At 40.2% G+C, this 19,712-nt stretch overlaps 2 protein-coding genes across 3 annotated transcripts in view; one reads left to right on the top strand and one right to left on the bottom strand.

The window, feature by feature from the left end:
* LOC133616388 (carboxyl-terminal PDZ ligand of neuronal nitric oxide synthase protein-like) overlaps positions 1 to 8,049 on the top strand; it is a 365,792-nt gene extending 357,743 nt beyond the window's left edge. Inside the window, exon 14 of the mRNA XM_061975575.2 lies at positions 7,955 to 8,049. The gene's annotated coding sequence lies outside the window, so the exon portion shown is untranslated. The remainder of the gene's footprint in view (positions 1 to 7,954) is intronic.
* A 2,765-nt stretch (positions 8,050 to 10,814) lies between these two features.
* Positions 10,815 to 19,712, bottom strand: part of lg14h8orf82 (linkage group 14 C8orf82 homolog) — a 28,719-nt gene continuing 19,821 nt past the window's right edge. For both annotated transcript variants that reach the window (XM_072914702.1, XM_072914703.1), the window contains exons 4-6: positions 15,927 to 16,017; positions 15,792 to 15,840; positions 10,815 to 11,440 (exon numbers count right to left, since the gene is read on the bottom strand). In XM_072914702.1, coding sequence (XP_072770803.1) covers positions 10,968 to 11,440; positions 15,792 to 15,840; positions 15,927 to 16,017 — 613 coding nt within the window. In that variant the 3' untranslated portion in view covers positions 10,815 to 10,967. The remainder of the gene's footprint in view (positions 11,441 to 15,791; positions 15,841 to 15,926; positions 16,018 to 19,712) is intronic.

Raw genomic sequence — 19,712 nt, 5'->3', positions numbered from 1 at the left:
CCTTGAATATGGAATGTAAGGAGGAGAGATAATCCTTCTCCTTATCTCTTCTTGTGTCCAGCTGTGGAGGACAATGGGCATGTGTTTGGGCTGGAAAGACAAGACAGCGAGGGTGGGAGGGAGAGAGACTTTATAGAATAGAAGGTTTCCATATTTTAGATCAGACCATCTTAACTGCGCGATTGAATGTTCTATGCTGGACTGGTCTCATTATATTTACAAAGCTTTGCAAATATATTACAAAATACCTATTCTGTCTCTGGTGGTTCTTCTACTCAGCTTTAAGTGTCGTAAAGAGCTTGGGAGCGACCAGAAACTTGAATTCCCTGGGAGGAACAACTGGTCCAAACGCAACAGTGGCCAAACACTTTTGGCAATATAGTGTATATCTGCTGTATTGGCATGCTAACATGCTAGCGGGCTAACTATTAGCATGCTAACGAGCTAACGTTTAGCATAATAACTTCGAAAAGCCTCAAATTAAAATCACAGTCAAGAGTACAAAAAAATATTGCTTTAAGGTCACCTCATTAGCCACATTCACTAGAGGGGTAAATAAATCGTTTAGGGTGGTTACGTTGGCAACTTGAAAGGGACTTTGTTTTGTGTAGCAGTGTGCGTCAATTATTAATGTCCCACACCACAACACGTACAGAGAGAACATTGGTTCCGCCATCGAATAAACCCACATACCGTATGTTTACAAAGTTATACAAAAACAATATATTGTGAATAGGATTATTTATACACTTTACGAAATGTGTATGTAAACACAACACTTTAGATATATGAAATGACTTCAAAACTTGTCTGTGGGCAGCTACAGCATTGTCACATGTATCTCACTCATACTTGCCAACCCTCCCGATTTTCCCGGGAGACTCCCGAATTTCAGTGCCCCTCCCGAAAATCTCCCGGGGCAACCATTCTCCCGAATTTCTCCCGATTTCCACCCGGACAACAATATTGGGGGCGTGCCTTAAAGGCACTGCCCTTAGCGTCCTCTACAACCTGTCGTCACGTCCGCTTTTCCTACATACGTCACCCCTGTCACATAATATATGCGGCTTTTACACACACATTAGTGACTGCAAGGCATACTTGGTCAACAGCCATACAGGTCACACTGAGGGTGGATGTATAAACAACTTTAACACTGTTACAAATATGCGCCACACTGTGAACCCACACCAAACAAGAATGACAAACACATTTCGGGAGAACATCCGCACCGTAACACAACATAAACACAACAGAACAAATACCCAGAACCCCTTGCAGCACTAACTCTTCCGGGACGCTACAATATACACCCCCCTACCCCCCTCGAACCAAGCAAGAAGATGAACACACCATTTCAATGAGCATGTATTCTGACTGATGAATCATTTAAACCTGATGAATGTATGCATGATCTGCAAGGAAGTCAGCGCCTTTGAACAAAATCCATTCTGCAGGATTGGGGCCAGTTGGCAGCCATTCATTATTCAGATAAAGTTTGCCAGATGCGAGATTTAGAGAAGATTTTTATTTGGCCAACATGACGTGTCTTCACGCCGTACAAATGAACTAAAGCAGCAGTTTTCGACAAATTATAAATTGACATAATATTTTGAAGTAAAAATAAACTTTTTTTTTTAATGAAGTAACCAGTATTTTTTTCATGTGAGGTACACTATATTGCCAAAAGTATTTGGCCACCCATCCAAATGATGAGAATCAGGTGTCCTCACCACTTGGCCCGGCCACAGGTGTATAAAATCAAGCACTTATGCATGGAGACTGTTTCTACAAACATTTCTGAAAGAATGGGCCGCTTTCAGTGATTTCCAGCGTGGATCTGTCGTAGGAAGCCACCTGTGCAACAAATCCAGTCGTGAAATTTCCCCGCTCCTAAATATTCCAAAGTCAACTGTCGGCTTTATTATAAGAAAATGGAAGAGTTTGGGAACAACAGCAACTCAGCCACCAAGTGGTAGGCCACGTAAACTGACAGAGAGGGGTCAGCGGATGCTGAAAGCGCATAGTGCAAAGACTTTCTGCACAGTCAGTTGCTACAGAGCTCCAAACTTCATGTGATCTTCCAATTAGCCCACGTACAGTACGCAGAGAGCTTTATGGAATGGGTTTCCATGGCCGGGCAGCTGCATCTAAGCCATACATCACCGAGTCCAATGCAAAGCGTGGGATGCAGTGGTGTAAAGCACGTCGCCACTGGACTCTAGAGCAGTGGAGATGCGTTCTCTGGAGTGATGAATCACGCTTTTCCATCTGGCAATCTGATAGACGAGTCTGGGTTTAGAGGTTGCCAGGAGAACGGTACATTTCGGTGTAAAATTTGGTGGAGAAGGAATTATGGTGTGGGGTTGTTTCTCATGAGTTGGGCTTGGCCCCTTAGTTCCAGTGAAAGGAACTTTGAATGCTACAGGATACCAAAACATTTTGGACAATTCCATGCTCCCAAGCTTGTGGGAACAGTTTGGAGTGGGTCCCTTCCTCTTCCAACATGACTGTGCACCAGTGCACAAAGCAAGGTCCATAAAGACATGGATGACAGAGTCTAGTGTGGATGAACTTGACTGGCCTGCACAGAGTCCTGACCTGAACCCGATAGAACACCTTTGGGATGAATTAGAACGGAGACTGAGAGCAAGGCCTTCTCGACCAACATCAGTGTGTGAACACACCAATGCGCTTTTGGAAGAACGGTCGAAAATTCCTATCAACACACTCCGCAACCTTGTGGACAGCCTTCCCAGAAGAGTGGAAGCTGCAATAGCTGCAAAAGGTGAATCGACATCACATTGAACCCTATGGGTTAGGAATGGGATGGCACTTCAAGTTCATATGTGAGTCAAGGCAGGTGACCAAATACTTTGGGCAATATGGTGTATTTTTATTATTTTTTTAAACCGGTTCACAAAAGTATCTTGTATTATTCTCAAATAGTCAACAACTACTGTACACTTTAAACAACTTCTATCCATACACATTCAAATTTGAAGCTGTCCCCTTTAACAAATACATACAGAGTGTGGGGACCCCTAGAGGTAGTTGTTGGGTAACTACAGCTAAATGACAGTTGATAGTAATGATGTGTACACTCATTAACATTGCTATTATACATGTGGACCCATTGATATAACTGCTGTTAAATGGGGGTTTGCAGCTTAATGCATGTCAAACTGGGGGCCCTTGAAATTAAAATGATAACCTCTGTAAGAGTCGTAATACCTGTGAATCTTCTCTTAAGAGGCCCCATGGCATATCTTTTCAAATGGGGGTCCGTGGAGCTAATGAGTGTTGACTTAATATGTAGTATTGACATAGCAAGCTGGTTTTGCTTGCAATTCTCTGGGGATAGCTTCTACTACTGTATTCCTATTAATATTAAAGAAAACAAAAAAAAATTAATATACAAAACCCAAAACAAGTGAAGTTGGCACGTTGTGTAAATCGCAAATAAAAACAGAATACAATGATTTGTAATTCCTTTTCATCTTATATTCAATTGAATAGACTGCAAAGACAAGATATTTAATGTTCGAACTAAGAAACTATTTTTTTTTTTGCAAATAATAATTAACTTAGAATTTAATGGCTGCAACACATTGCAAAAAAGTTGGCACAGAGGCATGTTCACCACTGTGTTACATGGCCTTTCCTTTTAACAACACTCAGTAAACGTTTGTGAACTGAGGGGACACATTTTTGAAGCTTTTTGGGTGGAATTCTTTCCCATTGCTTGATGTACAGCTTAAGTTGTTCAACAGTCCGGGGTCTCCGTTGTGGTATTTTAGGCTTCATAATGTGCCACACATTTTCAATGGGAGACAGGTCTGGACTACAGGCAGGCCAGTCTAGTACCCGCACTCTTTTACTATGAAGCCACGCTGTTGTAACACATGGCTTGGCATTGTCTTGCTGAAATAAGCAGGGGCGTCCATGATAACGTTGCTTGGATGGCAACATATGTTGCTCCAAAACCTGTATGTACCTTTCAGCATTAATGGTGCCTTCACAGATGTGTAAGTTTCCCATGTCTTGGGCACTAATACACCCCCATACCATCACAGATGCTGGCTTTTGAACTTTGCGCCTAGAACAATCCGGATGGTTCTATTGCTCCTTGTTCCGGATGACACGACATCCACAGTTTCCAAAAACAATTTGAAATGTGGACTCGTCAGACCACAGAACACTTTTCCACATTGCGTCAGTCCATCTTAGATTAGCTCGGGCCCAGCGAGGCCTGCGGCGTTTCTGGGTGTTGTTGATAAATGGCTTTCGCTTTGCATAGTAGAGTTTTAACTTGCATTTACAGATTTATCGACCAACTGTAGTTAGTGACAGTGGTTTTCTGAAGTGTTCCTGGGCCCATGTGGTGATATCCTTTACACACTGATGTTGCTTTTTTGATGCAATACCGCCTGAGGGATCCAAGGTCACGGGCATTAATGTTACGTGCATTGATTTCTCCAGATTCTCTGAACCTTTTGATGATATTACAGACCGTAGATGGTGAAATCCCTAAATTCCTTGCAATAGCTCATTGAGAAATGTTGTTCTTAAACTGTTGGACAATTTGCTCACGCATTTGTTCACAAAGTGGTGACCCTCGCCCCATCCTTGTTTGTGAATGACTGAGCATTTCATGAAAGCTGGTTTTGTACCCAATCACGGCACCCACCTGTTCCCAATATTGGATGTTCCAAATAAAAGTTTGATGAGCATTCCTCAACTTTCTAAGTCTTCTTTGCCCCTTGTGCCAGCTTTTTTGAAACATGTTGCAGGCATCAAATTCCAAATTAGCTTATATTTGCAAAAAATAGCAAAGTTTTCCAGTTTGAACGTTAAATATCTTGTCTTTGCAGTCTATTTCAGTTGAATATAAGTTGAAAAGGATTTGCAAATCATTGTATTCTGTTTTTATTTACCATTTACACAACGTGCCAACTTCACTGGTTTTGGGGTTTTGTAGATCAACTTACAAAAAAATAATAATTTTATTAACATTGTCTTTTAATCTGTAGCAGAAAATATTTAAAGTGCATCAGCCTGCCTGAAAAAAAAAAGAATATCATTTAAACTATAATTATTTTTGGATCGACTTCAACAATTTGATACTGAAAAATACAATTAAGTAACTTAACTCAATGAACAATAATATGTTCACATTGAATGCATTCACACTTGAACCTACAAAATAAAAATGTATAAACACATTTATGCTGGGGGTTTTTTTTAAATTAGAAATAAGGAAGTCCGGATTAATGGCTACAGTGAGCACGTTTTGTAGATTTTGAAGCATGATTGACAGAAACGATGTCTACTGTGAAGGTAAGAGTTACATCAAAGGAAATTGGTCTATATTTGTGAGCATCAGTTGGGTCTCCACTTTAAAAAAAAGAGAAACAACTCAGGCACATTTCCATTTGGAGGGAATAAGATGCCGAGGCAAAGACAGATGAAATAAATCAGCCAAAGGATGCATCGATACGTGAGCTGCAACTTTCACTAATTCACCTTCAAGACCACGGGCACCAGCACTGCAACTTTCTTTCATCTCACAAATGGCGTTGTAAATATCGAGAGGTGTCATTTTCCTGAAGGAGAAACCATTTCGATGAGAGGAGATAACATGCAGAGTCATAGAATAAGGTATGCAGAGAAGAAGTGCTCGTTAAAAGCATTAGAAATGAATATAGTATCATTATTAAAAGAGACTTTGCTGCTTCTGTTAAGAATGTTATTCAAAAGTCTCCAAAATTGCAGAGGGTTGTGGACATTCTGGGAAAATGTTTCATTATAAAAAGCAGACTTAGCATTCATTGATTTAGGCCCCTTATCCAGGGTAAATCACACCTCACCTTATCCTTGTCCACACACACACAATGCCATCGTTTAAGACCCCAACCCCCAAACCCCTCTCCGTCCGCCAGCGCAACGCAAACTAGTACGCATGCGCGGAAAACATGCGCGCGTCATAGTCACCTCTGACCTGGACGTGTGAAAGTAAACAATGTGATAAAGAACATTTTACAACAATCAATCTAGGTATCCAGATACAGTCGTGCTCATAAGTTTACACACCCTGGGAGAATTTATGATTTCTTGGCCATTCTTCAGAGACTATGAATGATAACACTCGTGCTTAACGGTTGTGTGAAGCTATTTATTGGCAAACAACTGTGTTTACTCTTTTTAAATCAAAATGACAAAAGAAAGTACCCAAATTACTCTGTTCAAAAGTTTACATACCCCAGTGACTTTGATCTGATAACATGCACAAAAGTTGACACAAACAGGTTTGAATGGAATTCGCAATTTTTCGTAGTCTTCCCTCGTCCACATGAGCCCACATTTTCGTTGTCTCCCCTTCAACAAGTGGACAAAGTTTTTCGCTAAGTAGAATCACAGCTGACCTGGACATTCGAAAGTTCTCTTGCCGTTCCTCAGACACAACACACTCGTTCACGAACATATCCCACCAGGCTGCCGTTCTTATCCAAAACCGTCGCTCAACATTGCTATCTTGCCGTCTGAGATGTGTTGTATCCCAAATAGCTGCAATCGCGTGTTTCCTTCTTTTAAAGGCCTACTGAAACCCACTACTACCGACCACGCAGTCTGATAGTTTATATATCAATGATGAAATCTTAACATTGCAACACATGCCAATACGGCCGGGTTAGTTTACTAAAGTGCAATTTTAAATTTCGCGCGACATATCCTGCTGAAAACGTCTCGGTATGATGACGCCGGCACGTGACGTCACGGATTGTAGAGGACATTTTGGGACAGCATGGTGGCCAGCTATTAAGTCGTCTGTTTTCATCGCAAAATTCCACAGTATTCTGGACATCTGTGTTGGTGAATCTTTTGCAATTTGTTCAATGAACAATGGAGACAGCAAAGAAGAAAGCTGTAGGTGGGAAACGGTGTATTGCGGCCGACTGCAGCAACACAAACACAGCCGGTGTTTCATTGTTTACATTCCCGAAAGATGACAGTCAAGCTTTACCATTGGCCTGTGGAGAACTGGGACAACAGAGACTCTTACCAGGAGGACTTTGAGTCGGATGCGCAGACGCGGTACCGTGAGTACGCATGCAGCTGCGGCTTCCAAACATTTGATCGTTTGCCCGTACGTGCGTGCCGCTATGTGCATGTCACGTACGTAACTTTGTGGACTTTGGGGAAATATATGTGCTGTATGAACTTTGGGGAGGTGAACGGTACTTTGGGCTGTGGGATTGAGTGTGTTGTGCAGGTGTTTGAGTTGTATTGGTGGGTTATATGGACGGTAGGGCGGAGGTGTTTGTTATGCAAGATTAATTTGTGACATATTAAATATAAGCCTGGTTGTGTTGTGGCTATTAAGAGTATATATATGTCTTGTGTTTATTTACTGTTTTAGTCATTCCCAGCTGAATATCAGGTCCCACCCATCTCTCACAGCATCTTCCCTATCTGAATCGCTCCCACTGCCCTCTAGTCCTTCACTCTCACTTTCCTCATCCACGAATCTTTCATCCTCGCTCAAATTAATGGGGAAATTGTCGCTTTCTCGGTCCGAATCGCTCTCGCTGCTGGTGGCCATGATTGTAAACAATGTGCAGATGTGAGGAGCTCCACAACCTGTGACGTCACGCTACTCGTCTGCTACTTCCGGTACAGGCAAGGCTTTTTTATCAGCGACCAAAAGTTGCGAACTTTATCGTCGATGTTCTCTACTAAATCCTTTCAGCAAAATTATGGCAATATCGCGAAATGATCAAGTATGACACATAGAATGGACCTGCTATCCCCGTTTAAATAAGATAATCGCATTTCAGTAGGCCTTTAAGGGGTTAAACGACTTAGTGTAGACATGGCCTGTCAGAGTGGAGACCTGCTTGGCCACCTCCACCCCCTCTCCTCCTCTCCCCCCATGCCCTGTATGTGTCTGCAGGACTGGCAGCTGCATCTGGTTGGGGATAATCAGCTGGAGGATACAAGCTGGAAGTTCCAGGACCTCAGTCTCTGTTCTTCTGTTCTTCTGCTCCTGCTTAGCAGCTGGCTGGAGCCTGCTCCAGTTTTGTTTTGCACATTTATATTACGTTTTGTCTTTCTTTTGGCCTACTTTCATTTGGCTTATATGTTATACTCACTTTTGTTATATAAAATATTCCCTTGTGCACGTTTTTCTTCAGTCTCGTCTCCCCCTTTGTTTTTGTAGCCCTGAGCCAGTCATAACTATATACAGTCGTGGTCAAAAGTTTACATACACTTGTAAAGAACAATGTTTCCAATAATTTCTACAAGTCTTATTTTTTTGTGATAGAGTGATTGGAGCACATACTGTTTGTCACAAAAATCATTCATGAAGTTTGGTTCTTTTATGATTATTATATACATATATACATATACATTATATATATATATATATATATATATACACATACATACATATATACACACACACACATCACATATATATATATATACACATACATACATACATACATATATATATATATATATATATACACATACATACATATATACACACACACATCACATATATATATATATACACATACATACATACATACATACATATATATATATATATATATATATATACATATATATATATATATATACATACATATATATATATATATATATATATATATATATATATATATATATATATACATATATATATATATATATATATACATACATATATATATATATATATATATATATATATATATATATATATATATATATATATATATATATATATATATATATATATATATACCAGTGACATGCGGTGAGGTTCATGACTGGTGAGGCACTGACTTCATCACAGTCAGATTTACAAACATATGAACCCTAAAGAGTATCTTATTCACCATTTGATTGGCAGCAGTTAACTGGTTATGTTTAAAAGCTCATACCAGCATTCTTCCCTGCTTGGCACTCAGCATCAAGGGTTGGAATTGGGGGTTAAATCACCAACAATTATTCCCGGGCGCGGCGCCGCTGCTGCCCACTGCTCCCCTCACATCCCAGGGGGTGATCAAGGGGATGGGTCAAATGCAGAGGACACATTTCACCACACCTAGTGTGTGTGTGTGACAATCATTGGTACTTTAACTTAACTTTAACTTTACACATACAAACTGTAGCGCACAAAAAAGCACATTTAATAAAAAAAACCGTTATTATGGTCTTACCTTTACTTATAAGTGCGGGAACAGTGGTGTTGGTGTTGGAGGAGTTGTGAATGAATGAAATATGAAATCTGTGCTGCAGTCTGCAAGTGTATCTAATGTTGTGTCCCTGCAGTCGTTCACGGCTCCTCCGGCGCGAGCATTGTTGTTTTTGCACTTTTTGGCTTCTTGTTAAGTGACTTTTTTTGGGTGGATTCGGTCTTGCACGTGGAGGGTTTGGGTGTGGGCTTTGGTTGGTGTGGCGCTCCCGTCGGGGGGTGCAGTCTGCGGCGAAGGTGCGTAACCCCACCAGGAGGCGGGGTTACGCGAGCCTCAGCCAGTGCGTCTTCGCAGCAGTTTTATGATCGTTTAGCACAAGAAATACGTTACACACATACAGTTGTTGACAAAATATACTGTACATTATATACCTCAGCTAACTAAACTATGGAAATGTATAATATAATTCATATAGCAATACGGTCTCACTGCACAGCAGGCCAGCAGTTAGCCGAGTCTGCAATCCATGTTAATTAATTAATTTCTATAATCCTATTTGTGAATACTTCCATCCATTTTCTACCGCTTGTCACTTTTGGGGTGGCGGGGGTTGCTGGAGCCTATTTTAGCTTCATTCGGGCGGAAGGCGGGGTGCACCCTGGACAAGTCGCCACCTCATCACAGGGCCAACACAGATAGACAGACAACATTCACACTCACATTCACACACTAGGGCCAATTTAGTGTTGCCAATCAGCCTATCCCCAGGCGCATGTTTTTGGAGGTGGGAGGAAGCCGGAGTACCCGGAGGGAACCCACGCAGTCACGGGGAGAACATGCAAACTCCACACAGAAAGATCCCGAGCCCGGGATTGAACTCAGGACTACTCAGGACCTTCGTATTGTGAGGCACATGCACTAACCCCTGTTCCACTGTGCTGCCCATTTGTGAATACCGGTACTTAAAATATAAAATAATAAAAATAAAAAAATAAATATATATATATATATATATATATATATATATATATATATATATATATATATATATATATATTATTATTTTTTTTTTTTTAATTTTATTTTATATTTTTTATGTATTTTTTGTGAATACTTAAAATATAAAATAAAAAATACAGCAATGATTGGCAACACCCATTATTAAACACTTCAAAAGTTATTGTCAGGTGACTATCCCAGGTATGACTTTCCCTAAATGGCATGTCAGGTAAGCCAGTTGAATTCCAAAAGCTTTTTGTCATTTATTGCTATTAAACTGTTCGTACTATATTTATTTGCTGATTTCGCATTAAAACAAGCTACATAGCGTGGCTGTGATGTGGATATGAATTGATTGTTGTAGGTGAACCTACATTTTTTCCACTTATTATCGCCTTTATTAGTAAAACGTTTTTAAGCAGAGGAACCCTTTGAAGAGTACTGTATCATATTTTTTTTGCAAAAGTTGGAGTCGCCCCCTGCTGGACTTTATGTGTAATGAAAAAAAAAAAGAGAGGCAAGAAGTTAGTCCGAGTTAAGTCTTAAGATGAAGTGAAACATTGCATTGTTTACAATCACATTAGCTTTCGATTCACTCAACTCAGCTTAAAAATGTTGACATAACAAATTTATTGTTTTCACCACAGCCGCCATATTTCATATCCTTCATTTGTCTGCAATATCACTGATCAAGGGAGTTATTTTGTTGCAACCTTGCACCCTCACACACACACGCACACACCTTTTCTGCTGTGGATTTTAACTCAGTCCTGCTCCACTGTCATCCTCTATTGTGGGGAAGCTTCCTGCCAGCTCATTGGTCAGTGAGTGCTGCTCTTCTCCCCACAGGAAGTGTGTAGGCAGTCCTGATTGGCCCGGCTCTGAAGCATAGACAAAGAATGGGCTGAGCTCAATAGCCAAGGCGGACCTCACCAGGCCAACGCCACCTGTCCGCTCAGAACAGGGGTGATAAAGTCGCCCGCTTATCGGATGCATGTAAAGCGCCTCAGGACGGAAGGGCGCGGTCAGCTTCTCTGCGCCGCCGCAGAACGACAGAAGCTTCTGGTCTCCGGTGATGGCCTCCAGCAGGTGGGTGAAGACCACCGGCTGGTCGTCGCAGCGCAGGAAATTCCTCTCCCTCCCACACAGAGACAGGAAGGGGAAGTCCTCCACGTAGCGTCCGCTCTGATTGACACGCAGACGACTGAAGAAGAAAGCCAGGAAGTGTTTGTCTGGAGATATAAAAAAATAAATCTCATTGGGATGGATACCTAATATGAGAAACAACGTCACTTTATATTCTCACATACAATTAAAAAGTCCATGACTGTGTGCTCACTTCTGTACTTAGTATTTTAGGTTATTATTATTATTATTTTAAATGCGTTCCAATTGAGAAGTAGGGGAGGAACTAACTTGAAATATCTTGTAGTAGTGGAGAACAGATGAAGAAGTGGGTAAATATTGGGATTGTCACACTGCAAAAACTGAAATATAAGTAAGATTAAATATCTCAAATAAAGCTGATATTTGCTTATTTTCTGTCTGATAAGATAATTTTTCTCACTAAGCAGATTTTATGTTAGAGTTTTTACTTGTTTTAAGTGTTTTGGTCCTAAATTATCTCAGTAAGATGTTACAGCTTGTAGATTTTATGACCTATATTGAGTAGAACATGCTTGAAACTAGAATATCAAGTGTTGCAAAGCTGTGTCATCAACACTCACAAGTATAAAACTGCTTTTTTAAAGTAATAATTTCTTATTTCAAGCATGAAAAAAAAATCATGACTTTGACACAATTGTGTCTCATAATTAAAACAGATGACAGCCAAATGGACTTTGCTGTTTGATTTTCAATGAAACAATAGAAAATATGTACTCTTATAGCAGTACAGTTGGCACAGTACAGTAAACTGACAGTTAATATTTAAACATTTGACATGTGACTGTGAATATGCGCACTAATTGACTGAAAGAGCACGCACTTGGCGCGATGATGTCATGTTATGGATGGGAAAATGCATTTTTAGACAATATGATTTGCCTGAGCGGCTAGTAGACCCCGAGAGAAACAAGCGGTTGCCTTGTTGCCTTTCCATTAAGAACAATAAGCTAGTTTTTAGTATAAGTATGCTGGTTTCAAGAAATGTAATGCCGAGCGCATATCATTATGTCAAGATAATGACACTAGCATGTACTTCATTTAAGAATATTTTTCAACATATTGAGCAAAATGGTTTCTTTTTGTTTTTTTGTACCAAGAAAAGTGCACTTGTTATTAGTGAGAATATTCTTATTTTAAGGTATTTTTTGGGTTAATTGAAGTTAGCTAATTGTACTTGTTTTGAAAAGTCTTGACAAGCCAAATTTTCTTGTTCTATTGGCAGATAGGGTTTGCTTAGTTCAAGTAAAATACGCCTAATTTTTGTATATTTTTTTTGGTCTTCTTTTTGCAGTGCAGTATGCAACAACAGTCATGTATTTGAGACTGTGTGTTATTTACATCTATCCACTTTTTGTGGATGGATGTAAATAACGTGCAGTACCGAAGTCCAACAGAGAGGCAGAAGCTGCGTAAAGCAGCCTGTCTGAGCCTCCCCTAAAGAAGAAGCACTTAAGTGGAAATAACTTAAACGTGATTTTAGGATGTTTTCTTTAACAAAAAGTACCACGACAGATTGACAAAAACCTGATGAAACAGGTGCTTGTTTACAGTAGGTTATGAATCTTTTTAGCGAGATAATTAGGGGTGGAACGCTCTCCCTGACCACCTTAGGGCACCACAGACTGTGGATGCTTTTAAAAAAGGCTTAAAAACCCTTCTTTTAAAAAAAGCCTTTTTTAGATATATGCATACTAGTTCTAGCTATTTGGCTCTTCTAGTTTTTATTTTTATTATCTTTTTATTTTTATTTTTTTAATACACGGTAGCACTTTGAGGTGGTTTACTCAATGTAAAGTGCTTTTTCCAAATAAAATCTATTATTATTATTTTTATTGTCACGATACAACTTTGTCACTTCCAAAACCGATGCCTTAACTATTGGCCGATGCCGATACCCGATACGATATCAGCACAAATCATTCATCAGAATCATCCATCAATCCATTTTCGACCGCTTATTCCCTTCGGGGTCGCGGGGGGTGCTGGAGCCTATCTCAGCTACAATCGGGCGGAAGGCGGGGTATACACCCTGGACAAGTCGCCACCTCATCACAGGGCCAACACAGAAGTACTTTATTAATCTCTGAGGGGAAATTGAGATTTTCAACACAATCCCATTCAAGATCAGGCAAACATTACAGGGAGACAGAAAAAGGATCGCTGACGGGTCTGCTAACTTCCGGCGCCCTTACAAAAAAAAGGTGAGAAATAGGTAAACTTTCGTGTGTGGGGGTGTGTGTGGGAGGGGGGGGGGGGGTTGGAGTAAAAAAATATTCAGTCAAAGGCTGGACTCCAGGGAGGGGGTCCAGACTGAGGCCAAGGAAAAAACCTCATAGCCATACGATACTCACTTGGTACTCCCAAGGGAGTATCCAATCACAGGACTCATTAATGTCAGGGCCAGCTAGAAGGCCTTACTGACAACAACTCGTGATCTGATTGGCGAATTAAAACACAGCACTAGAGAGGTTTTTACTAGGGTTGCGAATCTTTGGGTGTCCCTCGATTTGATTCAATATCAATTCTTGGGGTCACGATTCGATTATAAATCGATTTTTTCGATTCAACGCGATTCTCGATTCAAAAACGATATTTTTCCGATTCAAAACAATTCTCTATTCATTCAATACATAGGATTTCAGCAGGATCTACCCCAGTCTGCTGACATGCAAGCAGAGTAGTAGATTTTTAATTGTAACTATTAAATGAACCAAAAATATGACTCATTTTATCTTTGTGGAAAATATTGGACACTAGAGATGCGCGGTTTGCGGGCACAACCGCGGAGTCCGCGGATTATCCGCGGATCGGGCGGATGAAATTTTAAAAAATTAGATTTTATCCGCGGGTCGGGTCGGGTCGGGTGGTTAAAAAAAAATTAGATTTTAAATAGATTCAGGCGGGTGGCAGTTAAACCAATTCGGAAATATATATACATAGTTAAATGTTGTTACCCACATACGAAAAACGAGCAGGCACCTGCTGCATATGCCACAACAGAAGAAAAAAAAAAAAAGAGATGGACACTTTTACGGAGCGGAGAAGTGACGCCTCGCCGGGGTCCGGGACCGAGGCCCCTTCCCCCGAGAGGGCCCCACCGGGAGCCGTAGCTGAGGCGATCCGCGAGAAGGGCCCGACGCACGTCCAGGGTCACCACCGCGCCCACCGCACCGACACCCCGCCTCGTCCGCCTTCGCCGCGGCCGCCGTCACGCGCAGCAGGTAAGCAGCTTACCTGCCCGCCACCCCCGTGGCCGGGGGCTCGTAACAGGGGTCACTCCGCGCGCTCCGCCCGCGCAGCTTACCTGCCCGCCACCCCTGTTGCCGGGGGCGCGTAACAGGGGGCGCGTAACAGGGGTCACTCCGCGCGCAGTGCGCTCACGAAAGGGGTGCGGCTCACCCTGGTTGATATAGACAGCAGCTAGGACGGTGGCCATGGAAGTTGAAACCCGCTAAGGAGTGTGTAACAACCCACCTGCCGAATCAACTAGCCCTGAAAATGGATGGCGCTGGAGCGTCGGGCCCATATACCCGGCCGTCGCCTGCAGCGAGACGTGCTTGAAGGTGCGCTCAGCGCGGCTCCCATATGATTGCGCACTGGTGTGCGTCTGGGTCGTGACAGCGTGGCACGCGAATGTCTGTGCTGCATTGGATCAGTCTCCTTTCTTTAACAGGCAAAAGCTTTATAACCTCACTAATGCCTTGCATCGTCTATATTAGATATATAACAACGGGCGGATGCGGGCGGATGCGGGCGGATGCGGTTCTGATCAAATGTTAGATCGGGTGGATTGCGGATGGTTGACGACTTTCTGATGCGGTTGCGGATGAAATAATTGCCTATCCGCGCATCTCTATTGGACACAGTGCTTATGAGATGCGATGCAAGTGTAAGCCACTGTGCACTATTGTTCATTTTTATTTTTTTAATAAATATATAATGATAATGTCAATGAGGGATTTTTAATCACTGCTATGTTGAAATTGTAACTAATATTGATATTGTTGTTGATAATATTCATTTTTGTTTCACTACTTTTGGATTGTTCTGTGTCGTGTTTGTGTCTCCTCTCAATTGCTCTGTTTATTGCAGTTCTGAGTGTTGCTGGGTCGGATTTGGTTTTGGAACTGGATTGCATTGTTATGGTATTGCTGTGTATTGTTTTGTTGGATTGATTAATAAAAAAAATAAAAAATAAAATATAAATAAATAAAAAATAATAATTAAAAAAAATAAAATCGATTTTTGAAAAATTTGAATCGATACTGAATCGTACAACGTGAGAATGGCGATTTGAATCGATTTTTTCCCACACCCCTAGTTTTTACCCAACAAACCGACATTAAAATTACACAATAACAAAAACACCACATTAAATAACGTCTCCAAGAGAGAGAAAAAAGAACGTTTCTGTACCTTTGAAGCAGGTGACAAAGTTCTTCACTTTGGTGTCGTCCAGGAACAACTGCAAGAGGACCACAAACCCGCATGTGATGGGAAGAACACACACTCACACACTTATTTGGTACGACGGGTGAAAACATCTCTCACCTGTCCTTGGTGGTCAATGTAGTAGAAGTACTCACGGATCCGTGGTTCTGGACTCTGGCCCTGGATGTATGCAGCGGTGGCTCTGGAGGTGCTGTAGCCGGAAAGAGAGTTGCGTAAACCGGTTAGAAGCTGACTGCGGAGACCCGCAGTAGTCCGAATAAACAACATGAGCGCCACGTCAAACTGCACTTTCTTTCAAAAGCAACCCGACGAATACCTGGTGTGACCAGGGTATTTTTTTTGTAAATCAATAAAGTGTTAAATAACGTCAAAAACAACATTTAACTTAGCCGTCATTGTTTAACCCGGACATGCTTACATGAGGGTCGCTTCTTTTCGACCACTGCCATCTAGTGGACGAAGTGCATAGTACTTCAATTGGAACAACGCACTCGTTATACGTTGATGGCTTAGTTTAAATAGTTTAGTTTGGGTCGAAAATGCTTAACAAAGTTACACGATTGCACTTCCACGATACAACATGTCCGAAAAGAATAGGAAGAAGCAGAGTTAATTTAATGTATTCTTAGCCATAGATGTAATCATGCTAACATACATTTAAAAAATGATGATTGTACAGCATCAATCACACACGGTACAGTCAACCATAACACAAAGGTGTTGGTGTTTACGAGCGGAAACCACCCAGTGGGCTATGGCTCAGGACAGTAGAAACATATCAAATATGCATTATTTAGGTCTACACAAAACTGATTTGATATATTCTAGTTGTATAGTCATTTTGCATATGTATTGTTGATCTTAAAATTGTTTATTTTTCACATCTTTGTTTTTTTCTCATTTTATTCATACTGTGTATGAAGTTTATCTGTAATGTTTCAAAGCTATTGTGTGAAAAGTGTTGCCAAAAAACTATTTACTTTGAATTTAATGTGTGCCTGCTTATGTTTGTGATCAAGGATTTAAATGTGGGTCACGAGTAGTTTTTGCTATTTACAATGGCATTTTTTCCTCTAACTATTGTGTGTATTGGTATTATTTTGGTGATATTAATACATTGAATGACATTGTTGTAGAGCAGTGGTTCTCAAATGGGGGTACGCGTACCCCTGGGGGTACTTGAAGGTATGCCAAGGGGTACGTGAGATTTTTTTTAAATATTCTAAAAATAGCAACAATTCAAAAATCCTTTATAAATATAAATAAAAACCTATCTTTTTTTCCAAATAGTTCAAGAAAGACCACTACAAATGAGCAATATTTTGCACTGTTATACAATTTAATAAATCAGAAACTGATGACATAGTGCTGTATTTTACTTCTTTATCTCTTTTTTTCAACCAAAAATGCTGTACTCTGATTAGGGGGTACTTGAGTTTAAAAAAATTCACAGGGGGTACATCACTGAAAAAAGGTTGAGAACCACTGTTGTAGAGTGTACTAAATAATTAATTAAAACAATTAAAGGCAACATCATTAAAAAGTCTTGAAAAATGTGACGTTCAGAAAAAGTATCGGTATGCATAGTGGTATTGGCAACACTGGTCCTACATTTACTTGTTATCCAATCGATACCACACCGTGCAGTATTGCCCTTACTATTGAAATTTGCAACATGAATATGATTGTGTGAATGCTTTGGTTTTCTACACCAAAATGCATCTATTTATTTTTCTACTTCTTCTTTTTCTCCAGATTTTGGCGCGCCCTACCTTCCACATTTTTCATCCGATTCAAACCGTTCCAACTTCAAACTGTTCAGCCTATTCGGGAATTCCAAAAATTCCCAGATTTCCCATTCAAAATGAATTGACACCATTTTTCAAACTTCTACCATTTCCACATTTTTCAACCGATTCAAACCATTCCACCTTCAACACATTGCACCATCCTGGAAATTTTTAACTATTATTCTTCCAAATTCTAAAAAAATCCAGGATTTTCCAGAATTCCTGGTTTTCCAAAGCCAGGAATTCCACTCTTTTTTTCTGGCGACTACTCCTTCCACATTTTTCAACGCATTGATTGATTGAGACTAGAGATGTCCGATAATATCGGCCTGCCGATATTATCGGCCTGCCGATATTATCGGCCGATAAATGCTTTAAAATGTAATATCGGAAATTATCGGTATCAGGTTTTTTATTATCGGTATCGCTTTTTTTTGTTTTTGTTTTTTATTAAATCAACATAAAAACACAAGATACACTTACAATTAATACACCAACCCCAAAAACCTCCCTCCCCCATTTACACCCATTCACACTCATTCACACAAAAGGGTTATTTCTTTCTGTTATTAATATTCTGGTTCCTACATTATATATCAATATATATCAATACAGTCTGCAAGGGATACAGTCCGTAAGCACACATGATTGTGCGTGCTGCTGGTCCACTAATAGTACTAACCTTTAACAGTTAATTTTACTCATTTTCATTAATTACTAGTTTCTATGTAATTGTTTTTATATTGTTTTACTTTCTTTTTTATTCAAGAATTTTTTTTAAATGTATTTATCTTATTTTATTTATTTTATTTTATTAAAAAGGACCTTATCTTCACCATACCTGGTTGTCCAAATTAGGCATAATAATGTGTTAATGCCACGACTGTATATATCGGTTGATATCGGTATCGGTTGACATCGGTATCGGTAATTAAGGGTTTGGTCAATATCGGAATATCGGATATCGGCAAAAAGCCATTATCGGACATCCCTAATTGAGACTTTTATTAGTAGAATACATTATATGTAACAGTACAGTTTCCACAGTACAGTACATATTCCGTACAATTGACCACTAAATGGTAACACCCGAATAAGTTTTTCAACTTGTTTAAGTCCGGGTCCACGTTAATCAATTCATGGCATTTCAACCGCTCCACCGCCAAAACATTCCTCTTAATCAGGACAAAAAAAGGAAGTTGTTTTTTAAACTGGAAAAATTCCCGGTTTTCCCGGAATTCTGTAATACCATTTCTCAATTCAACATGTTACTACTTCAACATTTCTAGACCGATTTGAAAAATTCCAACACCAGCCATTTAACTCATTCAGAAGATTCAAGTTTTTTTTAGTTTTTTTTTTTTTTACAATTTTCAAAACAATGCCCGCTTTTCCCGAAATTCCCACATTTTTGGGAAATTCTCATTGAAATCAATGGGACATTCTTCAAAGTTCCACAACTCCCATATTTTCCATCTGATTCAAACTAGAGATGTCTGATAATGGCTTTTTTGCCGATATCCTGATATTGTCCAACTCTTAATTACCGATTCCGATATCAACCGATACCGATACCTACAGTCGTGGAATTAACACAGTATTATGCCTAATTTTGTTGTGATGCCCCGCTGGATGCATTAAATAATGTAACAAGGTTTTCCAAAATTAATCAAGTCAAGTTATGGAAAAAATGCCAACATGGCACTGCCATATTTATTATTGAAGTCACAAAGTGCTTTTTTTTTTTTTAACATGTCTCAAAACAGCAGCTTGGAATTTGGGACATGCTCTCCCTGAGAGAGCATGAGGAGGTTGAGGTGGGCGGGGTTGGGGTGTATATTGTAGCATCCCGGAAGAGTTAGTGCTGCATGGTGTTCTGGGTATTTGTTCTGTTGTGTTTATGTTGTGTTACGGTGCGGATGTTCTCCCGAAATGTGTTTGTCATTCTTGTTTGGTGTGGGTTCACAGTGTGGCACATATTTGTAACAGTGTTAAAGTTGTTTATACGCCCACCCTCAGTGTGACCTGTATGGCTGTTGACCAAATATGCCTTGCATTCACTTGTGTGTGTGAAAAGCCGTATATATTATGTGAT

This window comes from Nerophis lumbriciformis, linkage group LG14, assembly GCF_033978685.3.
Source record: "Nerophis lumbriciformis linkage group LG14, RoL_Nlum_v2.1, whole genome shotgun sequence".
Lineage (NCBI taxonomy): Eukaryota > Metazoa > Chordata > Actinopteri > Syngnathiformes > Syngnathidae > Nerophis > Nerophis lumbriciformis.
The sequence above is the reverse complement of the archived record's forward strand: the minus strand, read 5'-3'. Positions and strand labels throughout refer to the sequence as shown.